At 39.6% G+C, this 15462-nt stretch overlaps 1 protein-coding gene across 15 annotated transcripts in view; it reads left to right on the forward strand.

Moving 5' to 3' along the window:
* The window catches only part of DYNC2H1 (dynein cytoplasmic 2 heavy chain 1), a 347379-nt gene that overhangs the window by 101399 nt on the left and 230518 nt on the right, over positions 1–15462 (forward strand). For all 15 annotated transcript variants that reach the window (XM_045486606.1, XM_045486612.1, XM_045486608.1 and 12 more), the window contains 4 exons: positions 982–1066; positions 2765–2919; positions 4654–4791; positions 14084–14197. In XM_045486606.1, coding sequence (XP_045342562.1) covers positions 982–1066; positions 2765–2919; positions 4654–4791; positions 14084–14197 — 492 coding nt within the window. The remainder of the gene's footprint in view (positions 1–981; positions 1067–2764; positions 2920–4653; positions 4792–14083; positions 14198–15462) is intronic.

Here is a 15462-nt window from a genome sequence, read left to right on the forward strand (position 1 = left end):
GCCGAGGTACGTTGGACAAGCGTTGTGCCTGTTGAATGTGCGCGACGGCACGTTTTGATACGTGTGCGCGTCGTGAGACGGTCACGACAGACAGGCTAACGGACGTAAGGGACAGACCGTTTCTAAGAAACACACTTGAGTGGATTTAGAGGGACATACTTAAAACGTTCTCACAGAGGCTCCGACGTTTCGGCGGAAAGCGGTGAACACGTTTGACGATAGCGCCGTGCTCTCGGGTCGGGCCCCCTGCTGCCTTCAGGTTCTTCACCCTTGAGGGATCTTTTGTGTGACATCGTGGTCGGTCTGCGAGATTCAGAAGAGGATGTTTTGACCTGCACACCCGTGCTTTCCCGTTGCAAAAATGTCAGAGCTCTGCTTTAGTTTTTTCCTCAGGAAACTTCAAAGACTTCTTTGCTTTTTTTTTTTTTTTTTCTTTAAATCTCAAATGAGTACTCTTACTAGATTATCGTATGTTCTATAATAATGATCTGTTGATGAAACGTGATTTTCTTATTTGTGATAGTGCAGTAACACAGCAGTAGCTTTTCGGATTATCAAGCGTGACATTGTTAATTCCCGAATGATTTTCATTTGCTTTTAGTTGTTAGTCAAGAGACCTCAGAATCCTTACTATTGCTTTATGCCTTGATGCCCGAAAAAGCGTTTTGTTATTATTACTTTATGATCTTAATTGGTATTTGTGATTATTTTGTAATTTAATCCAAGTTGTGATGTCCCTCATTTCTTACAGTCTAATTTTTCAGGTGAGGTGTTGCCATTAATTTGCAATCAATGGCTGACATGTGTCACATGTCTAGGAAACCATGTCTTCTGACCATGGCTATCTTATTTCGCTGAGTGTGGTGTGAAACCTGGGAGAAAAGGGTTGTTTTTGTTTGTTTTTTTTAACCTCTGACATTGGATTTATGTAAACTTTTCCATACTGAGTTGAGGTTTGAAGAAATGTTCTTCCTGTTTTAGATACCTGAAATGTTATTCAGTGAAACAGATGGTGAAGAAAAATATAGTGACAAAAAAAGGAAAGAGGAAAAGAAAAAACACTCAGGTACTCTTTTGATGAAATCGACTCTGGGTTTTATTTGCGAAATAATTGCCATTCTCTAATATTACAACTTCGTTAAAGATTCACAATGATTATAAATTTGAAAAATGTTAAGGTAACAAAGTTAGGTTTCTTTTAAGGAAAACCGTACTTTGAAGCTTTCTATATTTTTGAATTCGTGTTTATGTCGTTTTATATAGGACCTAGCACAGTATCTGTTGTTCGCAGCCAAGCAGTGAAACAATTAGATGTTTGACCCAAACCATAGGATGTTCTGCTTCCACTGTTACAGGGTCTTTGGCTGGTGGGCCAATTTGCACTCTCCATTCGATATGTCCTGTCCTCAGCTCGTACATGAGAAAGTTCTGTGGTGTCTTTGGGCATTGACATAATGTTTTCTTAATTGTACTCTCATTGTTTTTCCAGTTCCAAAATAATTTTGAATGTGGTCTTTTTTTTATATATCATAGCACATTCGCTAATTTATTTCTCTAATCGTCTAGTCACCAAATAGTTACTGAACTCAGTTCACATTAGGTACTGGGCTGGATACTAGAGATGACTTAGGAGCTTATGGTGGAGTGAAAAGTAGCAAGAATTATGTTCTGTTATAAAAATAAACTCTGCCGTAGCGAGACAAATGATGGTAGGAGTTTATGGGAAGTGCCCTTGAGGGTGAGGCCTCTTACTGGCAGACGTTACAGCAGACGGGCCCTGGCACACAGGCACTTGGGACGGTGGGGTCTGGTAAGAGTGAGTTGCGTGCAGGCATAGAACAGGCACTTGGCCGGATCTGCACGCCGCCCACCGGCTGGAGCATGGACATGTGGGTATTAGCTGGAAGAGGAGGAGGGGCTGAGAAATTTTGCTTCCAACTTGTGGGTGATGCGGGCTGATGGAGAGATTTTAGCGGAGACGTAACCAGAGTCTTGTTTCGGAAACAGAAGTTTCTGGGTCCATGCCTTTCTTCAGTTACTGGAAAATAGGTCGGTGTGGGGACGACCTGTGGAGGGACCGCTGAGGTCACCTGAGAGGAAGGAGCGGGCCTGGGGCGCCAGGCCATGCCCTGGGGCGGGTGGGGGGGGGAGGGGGTTGTTTCCACCATGGCTGTGGTGTGCCAGGCAGGGGTTCTGGCTTCAACGTTGCTTCGAAGTGGACTTTCTGGACTGACGCACAGAACACGGAAGGAAGTGGATGGAGACGGTGACAGGAAGATGGCGTGTTGAGTGAACGGCATGCTGCATCTAGTGGGGCCTTATTCTCCGTTTTCTGGCTGCTGAAATCCTGCTGGTCCCTGCGTCAGATGACAGTGGATACATGTTACTTGGTTTGATCCTTCTTTTCCGTTGAAGCAGCTTTTATTGTGCTTTCTTCTGGATTACATGTCATGTAGTTCTAACTAATTTATGTTATGACAGCAGATTTATCTTTCTTGCAGCAATAAAAGTGTTCAGAGGAAATATATAACAGTGGAAGGGCAGAGACCACTGATCCTAAGTAATTCAAATCTGTAAGGAGAGTGGGAGCTTGAATAGTGAATAGATACGTAGGAATATGTGTGTACCTTGAAGACAGACGATGTCTGCCACTTACAGTGGCGGAGGTGGAGATATGTGTGTGTGATAAGTACAGTTCACGTTGTTCTCGCTAATTCGTCATGGATCGTATGTATATTAAGTCATGTTTGTTTTTTCTTTCCAGTTGATCCCGATTTTCTAAAATCATTTTTATTAATCCATGAATCTTGTAAAGCATATGGTGCTACACCAAGCCGATACATGACCTTCTTACGTGTGTATTCTGCCATTAGTAGCAGCAAGCAAAAGGAATTATTAAAAAGACAAAGTCATTTGCAGGTACAATATTTTAATCAATCATTTCGTCTAGACACAGGGTATAAGGATTATATCACAGTCCTTGGTTGTGGCATATATTTAGTATAAATAACTACCACACTATATTACAGGTATTACAGGCCTTAAAACAGTCTCATCTACCTGTGGTTTTCACTAGGTATAGGAAGGGTTTTGTAATCTTTTTGATTCAGTAATTATTCCTTTTCTTCACTGGGTGGCATTTATGTGCTTTTGATAGTTTCTGGTGATCTTTAAAAATTTCTTTAATGTGAAAGCATTTGTAGAAATTCAGCAATGTGTCTTAAAACATGGAGAGTAAGCTTTATAATAACCTTTAAAATTAAAATTATACCTCCTAAAATAATACTTTTTATCTCTGTCACTTAGTATATTATGAACAGTTTTCGTTCTGTAATTACAGAGCTTCAACTTAAATGTGACATTAAAATGCCAGGCTTGGAAGTTGTCTGAGAGCATTTCCTTTCCAGAGTCATAGAGTCTCTGTTAGTGTAATGAACTAGGATCCCTCCCAATTGACAAAAAGTTATCTTTGTCTGGCTCTGTAATGATAAACTTTCATTTGTAGCAGGCCACTAACTATAAAGGTGGTTGTACTGATTTAGTTCTCTTTGGTGCTGTGGGTAAATTACTTAAACTCATTGACCTGCAACTTAATTGGGTCAGTTGTATGTGAGCGTATTCAATAAAATATATATGCAGAGAGCCAGCCTGATGCTGTCCTCTGTGTTGGGTGCTCAATAAATATTGTTGATTTTTCCTTTTTGCTGTTACTATCTCCCCAAATCTTCTCATTTGTTAGGTGACAAAAACCTAACTCATATTATAGGAGAGCAGGCATTTTTTTCATGTCCATTCCTTCATTATTCATGGGCAGTGGGATGGGGTGACATAATGGCTAGCCCAGGGTCAAATGTCCTCCCCAAGGAATAGGTAAGGTATTTTGATTCAGAGCCCACCAGAACCCTATGTAAGGCAGCCTCTTCTAAAAAGGTAGCTACTGGACAGACAGAACCAAATGATGTCCAGGATAAGAAGACTAGTCCTTGAGTCCTTTTACTCAGTGAGACTGAACAATGGAGAAGGTTCATGGACTTTTTCCTTGCTCTGTTTCCTCTCTCAGAACGCAGTGGGTAAAAATCCTGGTCTTCAAGCTGCCAAATATGTGTCGATCTGTTCACGTTTACTATGATACTATAAAATGTGTGTGTGTGTGTGTGTGTGTGTGTGTGTGTGTGTGTGTGTGTGTTTTAATGCCTCTGTGGAGTCTTTTACTACATCTTACTGGGTGTATGGTTGAATAAGTCATAACTGGCAGTAAGGAAAAACCCAAGTTCACTTGCAAGTGTTTGATGTGTACACACATTTTTTCTTGATGGTTTCTTACAGGTTTTATTTACTGTGTGTGTGTGTGTAATACCTGTTTTTAATGCTACCAGTCCATATTTTATCGATCGTGTACCAGTACATATTTTACCGATCGTCTGTCAGTCCATATTTTATCAATGATCTACCAGTCCATATTTTATCGATCATCTATCAGTCCATATTTTATCGATCGTCTACCAGTCCATATTTTATCGATCGTCTACCAGTCCATATTTTGATTGTCTACCAGTCCATAGTTTATCAATCGTCTATCAGTCCATATTTTATCAATCGTCTGCCAGTCTGTACTTTATTGATCATCTGCCAGTCCATATCTTACTGATGCAGGCTGGTGTGTCTAAACTGAATGAAGCTAAAGCTCTTGTGGATGAGCTGAACAGAAAAGCTGGCGAGCAAAGTGTGTTATTAAAGACGAAGCAAGACGAAGCAGACGCCGCCCTTCAGGAGATCACGGTGTCGATGCAGGTGATGTTTCTGGGGAGCAGAGATGCGGGCGGTAGGGAGACCATTTCCACTTGATCAGTCCTGGGAGAAATTACATTTCTACTTATGTGGATATAAAAAATACTTCTTGTCTGCTGAGTCACACTGATGGTATTAAACACTGAGCTTTTTGGAAAGAGTGTGGAAGTTTCCCATGTTATTTTAAAATCATAACTAGGGGTGCCTGGGTGGCTCCGTCGGTTAAGCAGCCGACTTCGGCTCAGGTCATGATCTCACGGTCCGTGAGTTCGAGCCCCGCGTCAGGCTCTGTGCTGACAGCTCAGAGCCTGGAGCCTATTTCGGATTCTGTGTCTCCCTCTCTCTGACCCTCCCCCGTTCATGCTCTGTCTCTCTCTGTCTCAAAAATAAATAAATGTTAAAAAAAAAAATTTAAAATCATAACTATATTTTTCTCAATTCACCATATACTAATTTATCTAAACCCTATAAATATGCAAATATAAACATTTTAGGTTGGCGTAGATGTGTCTGTAAACAATTTTGTTTACCCTCTGTTGTATGTCTTTATTTTTCTTAAAATTATCTCCTCAGGCTTCAGGGGTTTTTTCCTCCTGCCTTTAATATTTTCAGGATTTAAGAAATAAGTCTTTATTCATTTCATTTATACTTTCATGATTATGTTTTGATGGTGTCACCCTTCTGCCATTGTCTTCAATGAACCTTTGTGGATGGTTGAACCTTTCAGAGGAGATTTCTTTGAAAGTCTTCTTTGCCCAGGTTGTGGGTTGTGTCTGCACGCCCTCTCAGGGTGTTCTTGTCTTGGCCTGTTTCCTGCCGACTCTGTACTGACTACCACAAAATTCATCGTTTTTATCCTTCAGCCCTACTCCTTCATCCTGGCCTTAGACTAAAATATGCAGTATTCTAGTAAACATGTCTTCTTAGAAGTCTCAAGAGTATTATGGCTGAGTAGTATTCCATTGTATATATAAACCACATCTTTTTTATCCATTTGTCAGTTGATGGACACTTAGGCTCTCTCCATACTTTGGTTATTGTCGATAGTGCTGCTAGAAACATTGGGGTGCACGTGTCCCTTTGAGTTGGTATTTTTGTGTTCTTTGGGTAAAAACCTACTAGCGCAATTGCTGGGACGTAGGTAGTTCTATTTTTAATTTTTTGAGGCAACTCCATACTGTTTTCCAGAGTGGCCACACCAGTTTGCATTCCTACCAGCAGTGCAAGAGGGTTCCCCTTTCTCTGCATCCTTGCCAACCTCTGTAATTTTTTGTGTTATTGACATTATAGCTAATTATTCAAGACAGAACTGAAAAATTATATTGGACTTCTGTTCTCTCAATTCCTACCTTTTTTTTTTTTAATATTTATTTATTTTTGAGAGACACACACACACACACACACACACACACACACACACAGTGCATATGGAGGAGGGGCAGAGAGAGAGAGGGAGACACAGAATCCAAAACAGGCTCCAGGCTCTGAGCTGTCAGCACAGAGCCCGACATGGGGGTCCAACTCACAAACTGTGAGATCATGACCTGAGCTGAAATCAGACACTTAACCATCTAAGCCACCCAGGTGCCCCTCAATCCTTACCTTTAATGAATCACTGAATTGTTCGTTTACCTCCTTGATTAGGTCTCATGTATGTTTGTCCATCTTCATGTTGGTGACTATTAACCGTACTGCAAGTCTAATGTCTCTTTTAATTAAATTAACTTCAATAGTCACTAGACTAATGTATAAATTTCAATAAAAGTAAATGGCACAAAAACTCACAAAATAATAAAGTTGGAGGACTTATGATTTAAAGACTTACTACTGAGCTGTGGTGGTCAAGGAAGCATGACATGGGCGTAATGACCCCTACAGAGTCACTCGAGCATTATGGAGATCAGAAGTAGATGAATGTGTACATAGTTGATCGATTTTATACAAAATACCAGTTAAATGGTGAAAAGATTGGTTTTTTTAAATGATATTTGGATATCCAGGTAGAGAACAAAAAACAGGTCTTTACCTTAAACTTGTATAAAAATTAACTCAGTATGGATCGTAGATTTAAATGTATACCAGAAATTATAAAACTTTTGAAGAAAACAGGAGAAAATGTGGAAGATATTGGGTGAGGCAAAGATTTTTTAGATGTGATACTAATATAGAACAAGAAAAAAATTGATAAATTGGACTTATCAAAATTAAAAACTTAGGCTCTGTGAAAAAAGCTCTGAAGAAAATTAAGAGGCAAATCACAGACTGGGAGAAATTATTTACAAAACGTAAATCTGATAAATCACTTGTATCCAAAATAGACAGAAACCATGATGTACACAATAATAATAAAACAAAACATCTAATTTACAGATGGCCAAAATATTTGAAGGTTCCCTGTGTGAAAGAAGAAGGGCCAGTAAACGCATGAAGGGATGCTCAACATCATTGGTCAGGAAGAAAATGTAATCCCTTTGTTTTTAGACATTGAAAAGTGTTACTCCATTTCCTTCCAACTTCTCTTGTGACTGAAGTTCTCAAAGTTAGGTTAAGTTCTGATCCTTTTGCAGTGATCTTTTTCTTTTTTCCTCTCTTGAGGTTTTTTAGATTTGTGTTTTCATTGTTCTGAAAGTGACATGATCTGCCTTGATTTAGGTTTATTTTCGTTCACTGTGTTGGACACAATGTGGATTCTTTGCACCAGAACGCTTCTGTCCTCCAGTTCTGAGAAGTGTCCTTAAATTATTCTGATGGTGCTTCTGTACCTGCCTGTCTCTGTCTTCACTTTCTAGAATCCCCATTACTTGCACTTTGGACTTCCTGCCTTGTTCGCTAATTTTCTTCTTTTCTCACCTTTTTTCTTCTCTTTTTGCTCACTTCCTTTAAAATTCTTCATTTTCTAATTTTCCTATTAGTTTTTCATTTCTGTGACAATATTAGATTTTTTTTTCAGCCTCTGAATGTCTGCTTGTGTCAGTGTCCTTTCTTGTTGGTTTGTGTCATTGTTGAGTTGCCTCCACTTAGCTCTCATAGGATGCTTGATGTGACCTTATGTTTCCCAAATACCTTTTCTTACTGCTTTTCTCCTACTTGACTCTTTTATACTTACTCAAAAAAAAAGCTTTCTTCTTCTCTCTCTCTCTCTCTTTTTTTTTTTTGTTTTTGTTTTTTTTTTGTTTTTTTTTACTGTTTATTTATTTTGGGAGAGAGAGGGAGAGAGAATCCCAAGCAGGTTCCACTCTGATAGTGTGGATCCTATGCAGGACTCCAGCCCATGACCCTGGGATCATGACCTGAGGTGAAATCAAGAACCAGACACGTAAATGACTGAGCCATGCAGGCACCCCAAAAGATTTCTTCTTCTTTTTTTTTAATATGAAATTTATTGTCAAATTGATTTCCATATAGCACACAGTGCTCATCCCAACAGGTGCCCTCCTCAATGCCCATGACCCACTTTCCCCTCCCTCCCACCCCCATTAATCCTCAGTTTATTCTCAGTTTTTACGAGTCTCTTATGGTTTGCCTCCTTCCCTCTCTGTAACTTTTTTTTCCTTCCCCTCCCTGATGGCCTTCTGTTAAGTTTCTCAGGATTTACATAAGAGTAAAAACATATGGTATCTGTCTTTCTCTGTGTGACTTATTTCACTTAGCATCACACTCTCCAGTTCCATCCACGTTGCTACAAAAGGCCACGTTTCATTCTTTCTCCTTGCCACGTAGTATTCCATTGTATATATAAACCACAACTGCTTTATCCATTCTTTATCCAGTTGATGGACATTTAGGCTCTTTCCGTAATTTGGCTGTTGTTGAAAGTGCTGCTGTAAATATTGGGGTACAAGTGCCCCTATGTGTCAGCACTCCTGGATCCCTTGGGTAAATTCCTAGCAGTGCTACTGCTGAGTCATAGGGTAGGTCTATTTTTAATTTTTTGAGGAACCTCCACACTGTTTTCCAGAGTGGCTGCCCCAGTTTGCATTCCCACCAACAGTGAAAGATGGTTCCTGTTTCTCCACATCCTCTCCAGCGTCTGTAGTCTCCTAATTTGTTCATCTTAGGCCACTCTGACTGGCGTGAGGTGGTATCTCAGTGTGGTTTTGATTTGTATTTCGCTGATGAGGAGTGACTTTGAGCATCTTTTCATGTGCCTGTTGGCCATCTGGATGTCTTCTTTAGAGAAATGTCTATTCATGTCTTTTGCCCATTTCTTCACTGGGTTATTTGTTTTTCGGGTGTGGAGTTTGGTGAGTTCTTTATAGATTTTGGATACTAGCCCTTTGTCCAATATGTCATTTGCAAATATCTTTTCCCATTCCGTTGGTTGCCTTTTAGTTGATTGTTTCCTTTGTAGTGCAGAAGCTTTTTATCTTCATGAGGTCCAATAGTTTGTTTCTGCTTTTAATTCCCTTGCCTTTGGGGATGTTTCAAGTAAGATATTGCTGTGGCTGGGGTCAGAGAGGTTTTTTTTCCTGCTTTCTCCTCTAGGGTTTTGATGGTTTCCTGTCTCACATTCAGGTCCTTCATCCATTTTGAGTTTATTTTGGTGAATGGTGTGAGAAAGTGGTCTAGTTTCATTCTTCTGCATGTTGCTTTCCATTTCTCCCAGCACCATTTGTTAAAGAGACTGTCTTTTTTCCATTGTATATTCTTTCCTGCTTTGTCAAAGATTAGTTGGCCATCCATTTGTGGGTCCAATTATGGAGTCTCTATTCTATTCCATTGGTCTATGTGTCTGTTTTTGTGCCAATACCATGCTGTCTTGATGATGACAGCTTTGTAGTAGAGGCTGGAGTCTGGGATTGTGATGCCTCCCGCTTTGGTTGTCTTCTTCAAAATAACTTTGGCTATTTGGGGTCTTTTGTGGTTCCATACAAATTTTAAGATTGCTTGTTCTAGCTTTGAGAAGAATGCTGGTGCAATTTTGATTGTGATTGCATTGAATGTGTAGATTGCTTTGCGTAGTATTGACATTTTAACAATATTTATTCTTCCAATCCATGAGCGTGGAATGTTTTTCCATTTCTTTGTATCTTCTTCAATTTCCTTCATAAGCTTTCTATAGTTTTCAGCATACAGATCTTTTACATCTGTGGTTAGGTTTATTCCTAGGTATTTTATGATTCTTGGTGCAATTCTGAATGAGATCCTTTTCTTTGTCTTTCTGTTGCTTCATTATTAGTGCATAAGAGTGCAACTGATTTCTGTACATTGATTTTGTATCCTGCGACTTTGCTGAATTCATGTATCAGTTCTAGCAGACTTTTGGTGGATTCTGTCGGGTTTTCCATGTATAATATCATGTCATCTGCAAAAACTGAAAGCTTGACTTCATCTTTGCCAATTTTGAAGCCTTTGATTTCCTTTTGTTGTCTGAGTGCTGATGCTAGAACTTCCAACACTATGTTAAACAACAGCAGTGAGAGTGGACATCCCTGTCATGTTCTTGATCTCAGGGGGAAGCTCTCAGTTTTTCCCCATTGAGCGTGATACTAGTTGTGGGCTTTTCATAAATGGCTTTTATGATGTTTAAGTGTGTTCCTTCTATCCTGAACTTTCTTGGGGGTTTTTATTAAGAAAGGATGCTGGGGCGCCTGGGTGGCGCAGTCGGTTAAGCGTCCGACTTCAGCCAGGTCACGATCTCGCGGTCCGTGAGTTCGAGCCCCGCGTCAGGCTCTGGGCTGATGGCTCAGAGCCTGGAGCCTGTTTCTGATTCTGTGTCTCCCTCTCTCTCTGCCCCTCCCCCGTTCATGCTCTGTCTCTCTCTGTCCCAAAAATAAATAAACGTTGAAAAAAACAAATTTAAAAAAAAAAAAAAAAAGAAAGGATGCTGAATTTTGTCAAATGCTTTTTCTGCATCGATTGACAGGATCATATGGTTCTTATCTTTTGTTTTATTAATGTGATGTATCACATTGATTGATTTGCGAATATTGAACCAGCCCTGCAGGCCAGGAATGAATCCCACTTGATCATGGTGAATAATTGTTTTTATATGCTGTTGAATACGATTTGCTAGTATCTTATTGAGAATTTTTTCATCCATATTCATCAGGGTCATTGGCCTATAGTTCTCTTTTTTTGCTGGGTCTCTGTCTGGTTTGGGAATCAAAGTAATGCTGGCTTCATAGAATGAGTCTGGGAGTTTCCCTTCCCTTTCTAGGTTTTGGAACAGCTTGAGAAGGGTAGGTATTATCTCTGCTTTAAATGTCTGGTAGAATTCCCCAGGGAAGCCATCTGGTCCTGGACTCTTATTTATTGGGAGATTTTTGATAACTGATTCCATTTCTTTGCTGGTTATGGGTCTATTCAAGTTTTCTATTTCTTCCTGTTTGAGTTTTGGAAGTGTGTGGGTGCTTAGGAATTTGTCCATTTCTTCCAGGCTGTTCAGTTTGTTGGCATATAATTTTTCATAGTATTCCCTGATAATTGCTTGTATCTCTGAGGGGTTGGTTGTAATAATTCCATTTTCATTCATGATTTTATCTATTTGGGTCATCTCCCTTTTCTTTTTGAGAAGCCTGGCTAGAGGTTTGTCAATTTTGTTTATTTTTTCAAAAAACCAACTCTTTGTTTCATAGATCTGCTCTCCACTTTTTTTAGATTCTATATTGTTTATTTCTGCTCTGATCTTTATTATTTCTCTTCTTCTGCTGGGTTTGGGGTGTCTTTGCTGTTCTGCTTCTATTTCCTTTAGGTGTGCTGTTAGATTTTGTGTTTGGGATTTTTCTTGTTGAGATAGGCCTGGATTGCAATGTATTCTCCTCTCAGAACTGCCTACGCTGCATCCCAAAGCGTTTGGATTGTTGTGTTTTCATTTTCATTTGTTTCCATATATTTTTTAATTTCTTCTCTAACTGCCTGGTTGACCCATTCATTCTTTAGTAGGGTGTTCTTTAACCTCCATGCTTTTGGAGGTTTTCCAGACTTTTCCATGTGGTTGATTTCAAGTTTCATGGCATTGTGGTCTGAAAGTGTGCATGGTATGATCTCAATTCTCTTATACTTATGAAGGGCTGTTTTGTGACCCAGTATGTGATCTATCTTGGAGAATGTTCCATGTGCACTCGAGAAGAAAGTATATTCTGTTGCTTTGGTGTGCAGAGTTCTGAATATATCTGTCAAGTCCATCTGATCCAATGTATCATTCAGGGCCCTTGCTTCTTTATTGGTCCTGTGTCTAGATGATCTATCGTTGTCAGTGGAGTATTAAAGTCCCCTGCAATTACCACATTCTTATCAATAAGGTTGCTTATGTTTGTGATTAATTGTTTTATATATTTTGGGGGCTCCCATATTTGGCGCATAGACATTTATAATTGTTAGCTCTTCCTGATGGTTGGACCCTGTAATTATTATATAATGCCCTTCTTCATCTCTTGTTCCAGCCTTTAATTTAAAGTCGTTTGTCTGATAGAAGTATGGCTACTCCAGCTTTCTTTTGACTTCCAGTAGCATGATAAAGAAGATTTCTTCTTAAGTGTGCTCGTCCTCACTGGCGATCTGAGGGTTGGATGGACTGTGGGGGTGTGAGTTTCATGGGAGGGTTGTCTGGAAGGTCCCGAGTGGCCCAGTTAAGACCATCTTTGATGCATGTGGTCAAAGGCAGTAACATTTCCAGAAACCTGACGATTAGGTACACATTCAGTGTTTCCAAGATAATGTTATTGAGTACCTGACCTGGTGAGTAATGTAATAGGAAAATCAAATGTAATTTTCATATTATAAAACTTTAGCATGTTTTTTTCCTCAGGGTATTTTGGAACCAAATTAATACGGATATTTTTTGTAAAGCAGCCAGCTATATTTATTGTTTAAAAAAATCTGTCAAATACTTACCTTTAAAGAGTAATTTGGAATATGAAAAAAGTGAAAGCTCTGTAGAGGATAATAGTGTTGGTAACTGTGTGTTTACTAGAGGGGCATAGTCAGCCCTGTGTGCCTGTGTGGTCTCACACTAGTGGGCTGGAGTCGGGCACGCTGGCCGCCATGACCTTTCTCTGTCTGGGCCCTTCCTAGAAGAGGTTTTCCTAAGACTGTGGCTAATTGTATTGCCTAGCAGAGACTAGGAAGAATCACTGTGCATCTCGTAAGTTGGTAATTGTTCTTAATTATGAATAGCTGACATTTTCTGTTATAAAAAGGTATAGCGTGGACAGAGAGCTTAAGTATCCAACTGTGTAATTTCCAAAGCTTGCAGCTCTAGGTTTGTGACATAAGAAAAACAAGAAATAAATGCTATAAAATCTCAGAATAGGGAGAACCTCCAGTTGGTAGAGTAGGCTAATAAAACAAGAAACACATGAGCCGGGCCTTTGGCGGCTCTTATGTGGAGGTGGAGAAAACGACTTCCTCCTGAGCAGCGAGGGGGAGATGTGCAGGTGGGAAGGCTTATGGCCCGGGGACAGTTCCACCTGAGCTGGTGTGGAAGGTGCCTCCCGGGAAGGGCAAGGGGAAGCAAGGGTCCACTCCTCAGCGAGTCTCCTTTTGGGCCACGGATTGGAGCCACCTGACAAGTCTTTAAACAGTTCTGTGCCTCAGTTGCATCCAGACTATTTCAATATATTTGGCAATAGAACACAGGACGTTCCTTGTGATTGTAATCGAGTTGAGAACCACTGAGGTGAGCACTTGTGAAAGGTTTCTTGACGGATTTCCTCTTTGGATTTTCAGTTAGTACAGATAAACCAAATATGGACATTCACAACGATTCATAGCATTTTCATGTAGGTGGGACCCTTGATATTTGCTTTCAGGAACAAAGAGTTCATGACTTAGTGTTTTTTGAATCTGTAGTAATTTTTGTTGATTATTCACCATCATATTATTGTCATGATTTCAATTAATTTTTGTCTAAAAGTGTAGAAACACAAACTTGCAATATAATGTAATTAGTCCCTAAGAGTTAGTCTTTACTGTTAGAATTATAGAAGAATTTATTTTTAGTTTATGAAATGAACATGATAGTACTCACTTCTCTGGGTTATTTATTGCAAGTGTTAAATGTGTATTATGATAATTTTATACATTATGCATTTCTGAGTTGATTTTTATATAAATAGCATTTATTGCTTTGCTATTCAGAAAAAACTAAAATAAAGCAGAGAAACCTCCTGATGGTACATATACAGTAAATTATATGTTTGGTTTCCCAGGCATTTTAGAAACTCTTATGTCAATTAACATGACAAAAATATTTAATAGAAGATGTTATTTTAAAGTAACTTATTTTGATACTATGCTTTTAAATATTGAGTGCATTAAAATTAATTGGAATGCCTTATAAATACTTCTATAGGATGCTAGTGAGCAAAAGACAGAACTTGAAAGACTGAAGCACAAGATAGCAGAAGAAGTTGTTAAAATTGAAGAAAGAAAAAACAAAATTGACGATGAGTTAAAAGAAGTACAGGTAAGCTACAAAGGAAATTTCGTGGGGCACCTGGGTGGCTCCGTCAGTTGAGTGTCTGATTTTGGCTCAGGTCATGATCTCACGGTTTGTGGGTTCGAGCCCCATGTCCGACTCTGTGCTGTCAGTGCAGAGCCTGCTTGGGATTCTTACTCTCTGACCCTCCTCCTTCCCTGCTCTTGCTCGTGCTCTCTCTGTCAAAAATAAAAATAAACATGAAAAAAAAAAACCCCCGAAAAATGGTAAGAGCCATTTTTGACTACCAGTGGTGTCTAGGAGTTCAAACATTACTTGTTGACTTATTTTCTAACAATATTACCAAGTGTGGCTTTCAATCAGGGTATTATTTATAGAAGAGAAGCAGGATGGAGGGTCCACCAGGTAAAGTCAGTGAATGAACCAATAGTCATCAAAAACCATCTTTGTTTTTCACAAGCCGTGTTGTCTGAGAAGAAAAATGCATTGTAGGGAAATCAAGTCAAAGTCTTAGGCTCTTTTTTTTTTTTTTTTTTTTTTTTTGGTTCCTCACTAGGTTAGCCAGCTTGTCTTAGAATATAAGGAGCCTCTTGAAAATGGCAAATTGTCCATTTGCAGTAACGTGGTTGGAGCTAGAGTGGATTATGCTAAGTGAAATAAGAGAAAGACAAATACCATATGACTTCCCAGTATGAGGAATGTAAGGAACAAAACAGATCAAAGTATGGGAGGGGATGGGGCGCCTGGGTGGCTCATTCGGTTGAGCATCCGACTTCGGCTCAGGTCATGATCTCGTGGTCTGTGAGTTCGAGCCCCGCATCGGGCTCTATGCTGACAAACTCAGAGCCTGGAGCCTGTTTCAGATTCTGTGTCTCCCTCTCTCTCTGCCCCTCCCCCGCTCATGCTCCGTCTCTCTCTCTCTCTCTCTCTCTCTCTCTCTCTCTGTCAAAAAAAAAAAAAAAAGTATGGGAGGGGAGGGGGACAGACAGGGTAACAAACCCCAGGAGGCTCTTAATGATGGAGAACAAACAGGGTTGATGGAGTGGGTGGGAGATGGGCACTAAGGAGGACACCTGATGATGGGCACTGAGTATCGTGTGTAAGTGATGAATCACTGAATTCTACTTCTTAAACCAATAGTGTACTGCATGTTAACTAAAATTTAAATAAAATTTTGAAGGAAAAAATAGCAAATTGTCTCAAAACAAATTGAATTTTCTAAATTAGACTATTGCAGTTATGGTGGTAAGAACTTAAAGATTTTGTATTTTGCGTGTTTTAAAGCATTTTGA

Source organism: Leopardus geoffroyi, chromosome D1 (assembly GCF_018350155.1).
Source record: "Leopardus geoffroyi isolate Oge1 chromosome D1, O.geoffroyi_Oge1_pat1.0, whole genome shotgun sequence".
In the NCBI taxonomy this organism is placed as follows: domain Eukaryota; kingdom Metazoa; phylum Chordata; class Mammalia; order Carnivora; family Felidae; genus Leopardus; species Leopardus geoffroyi.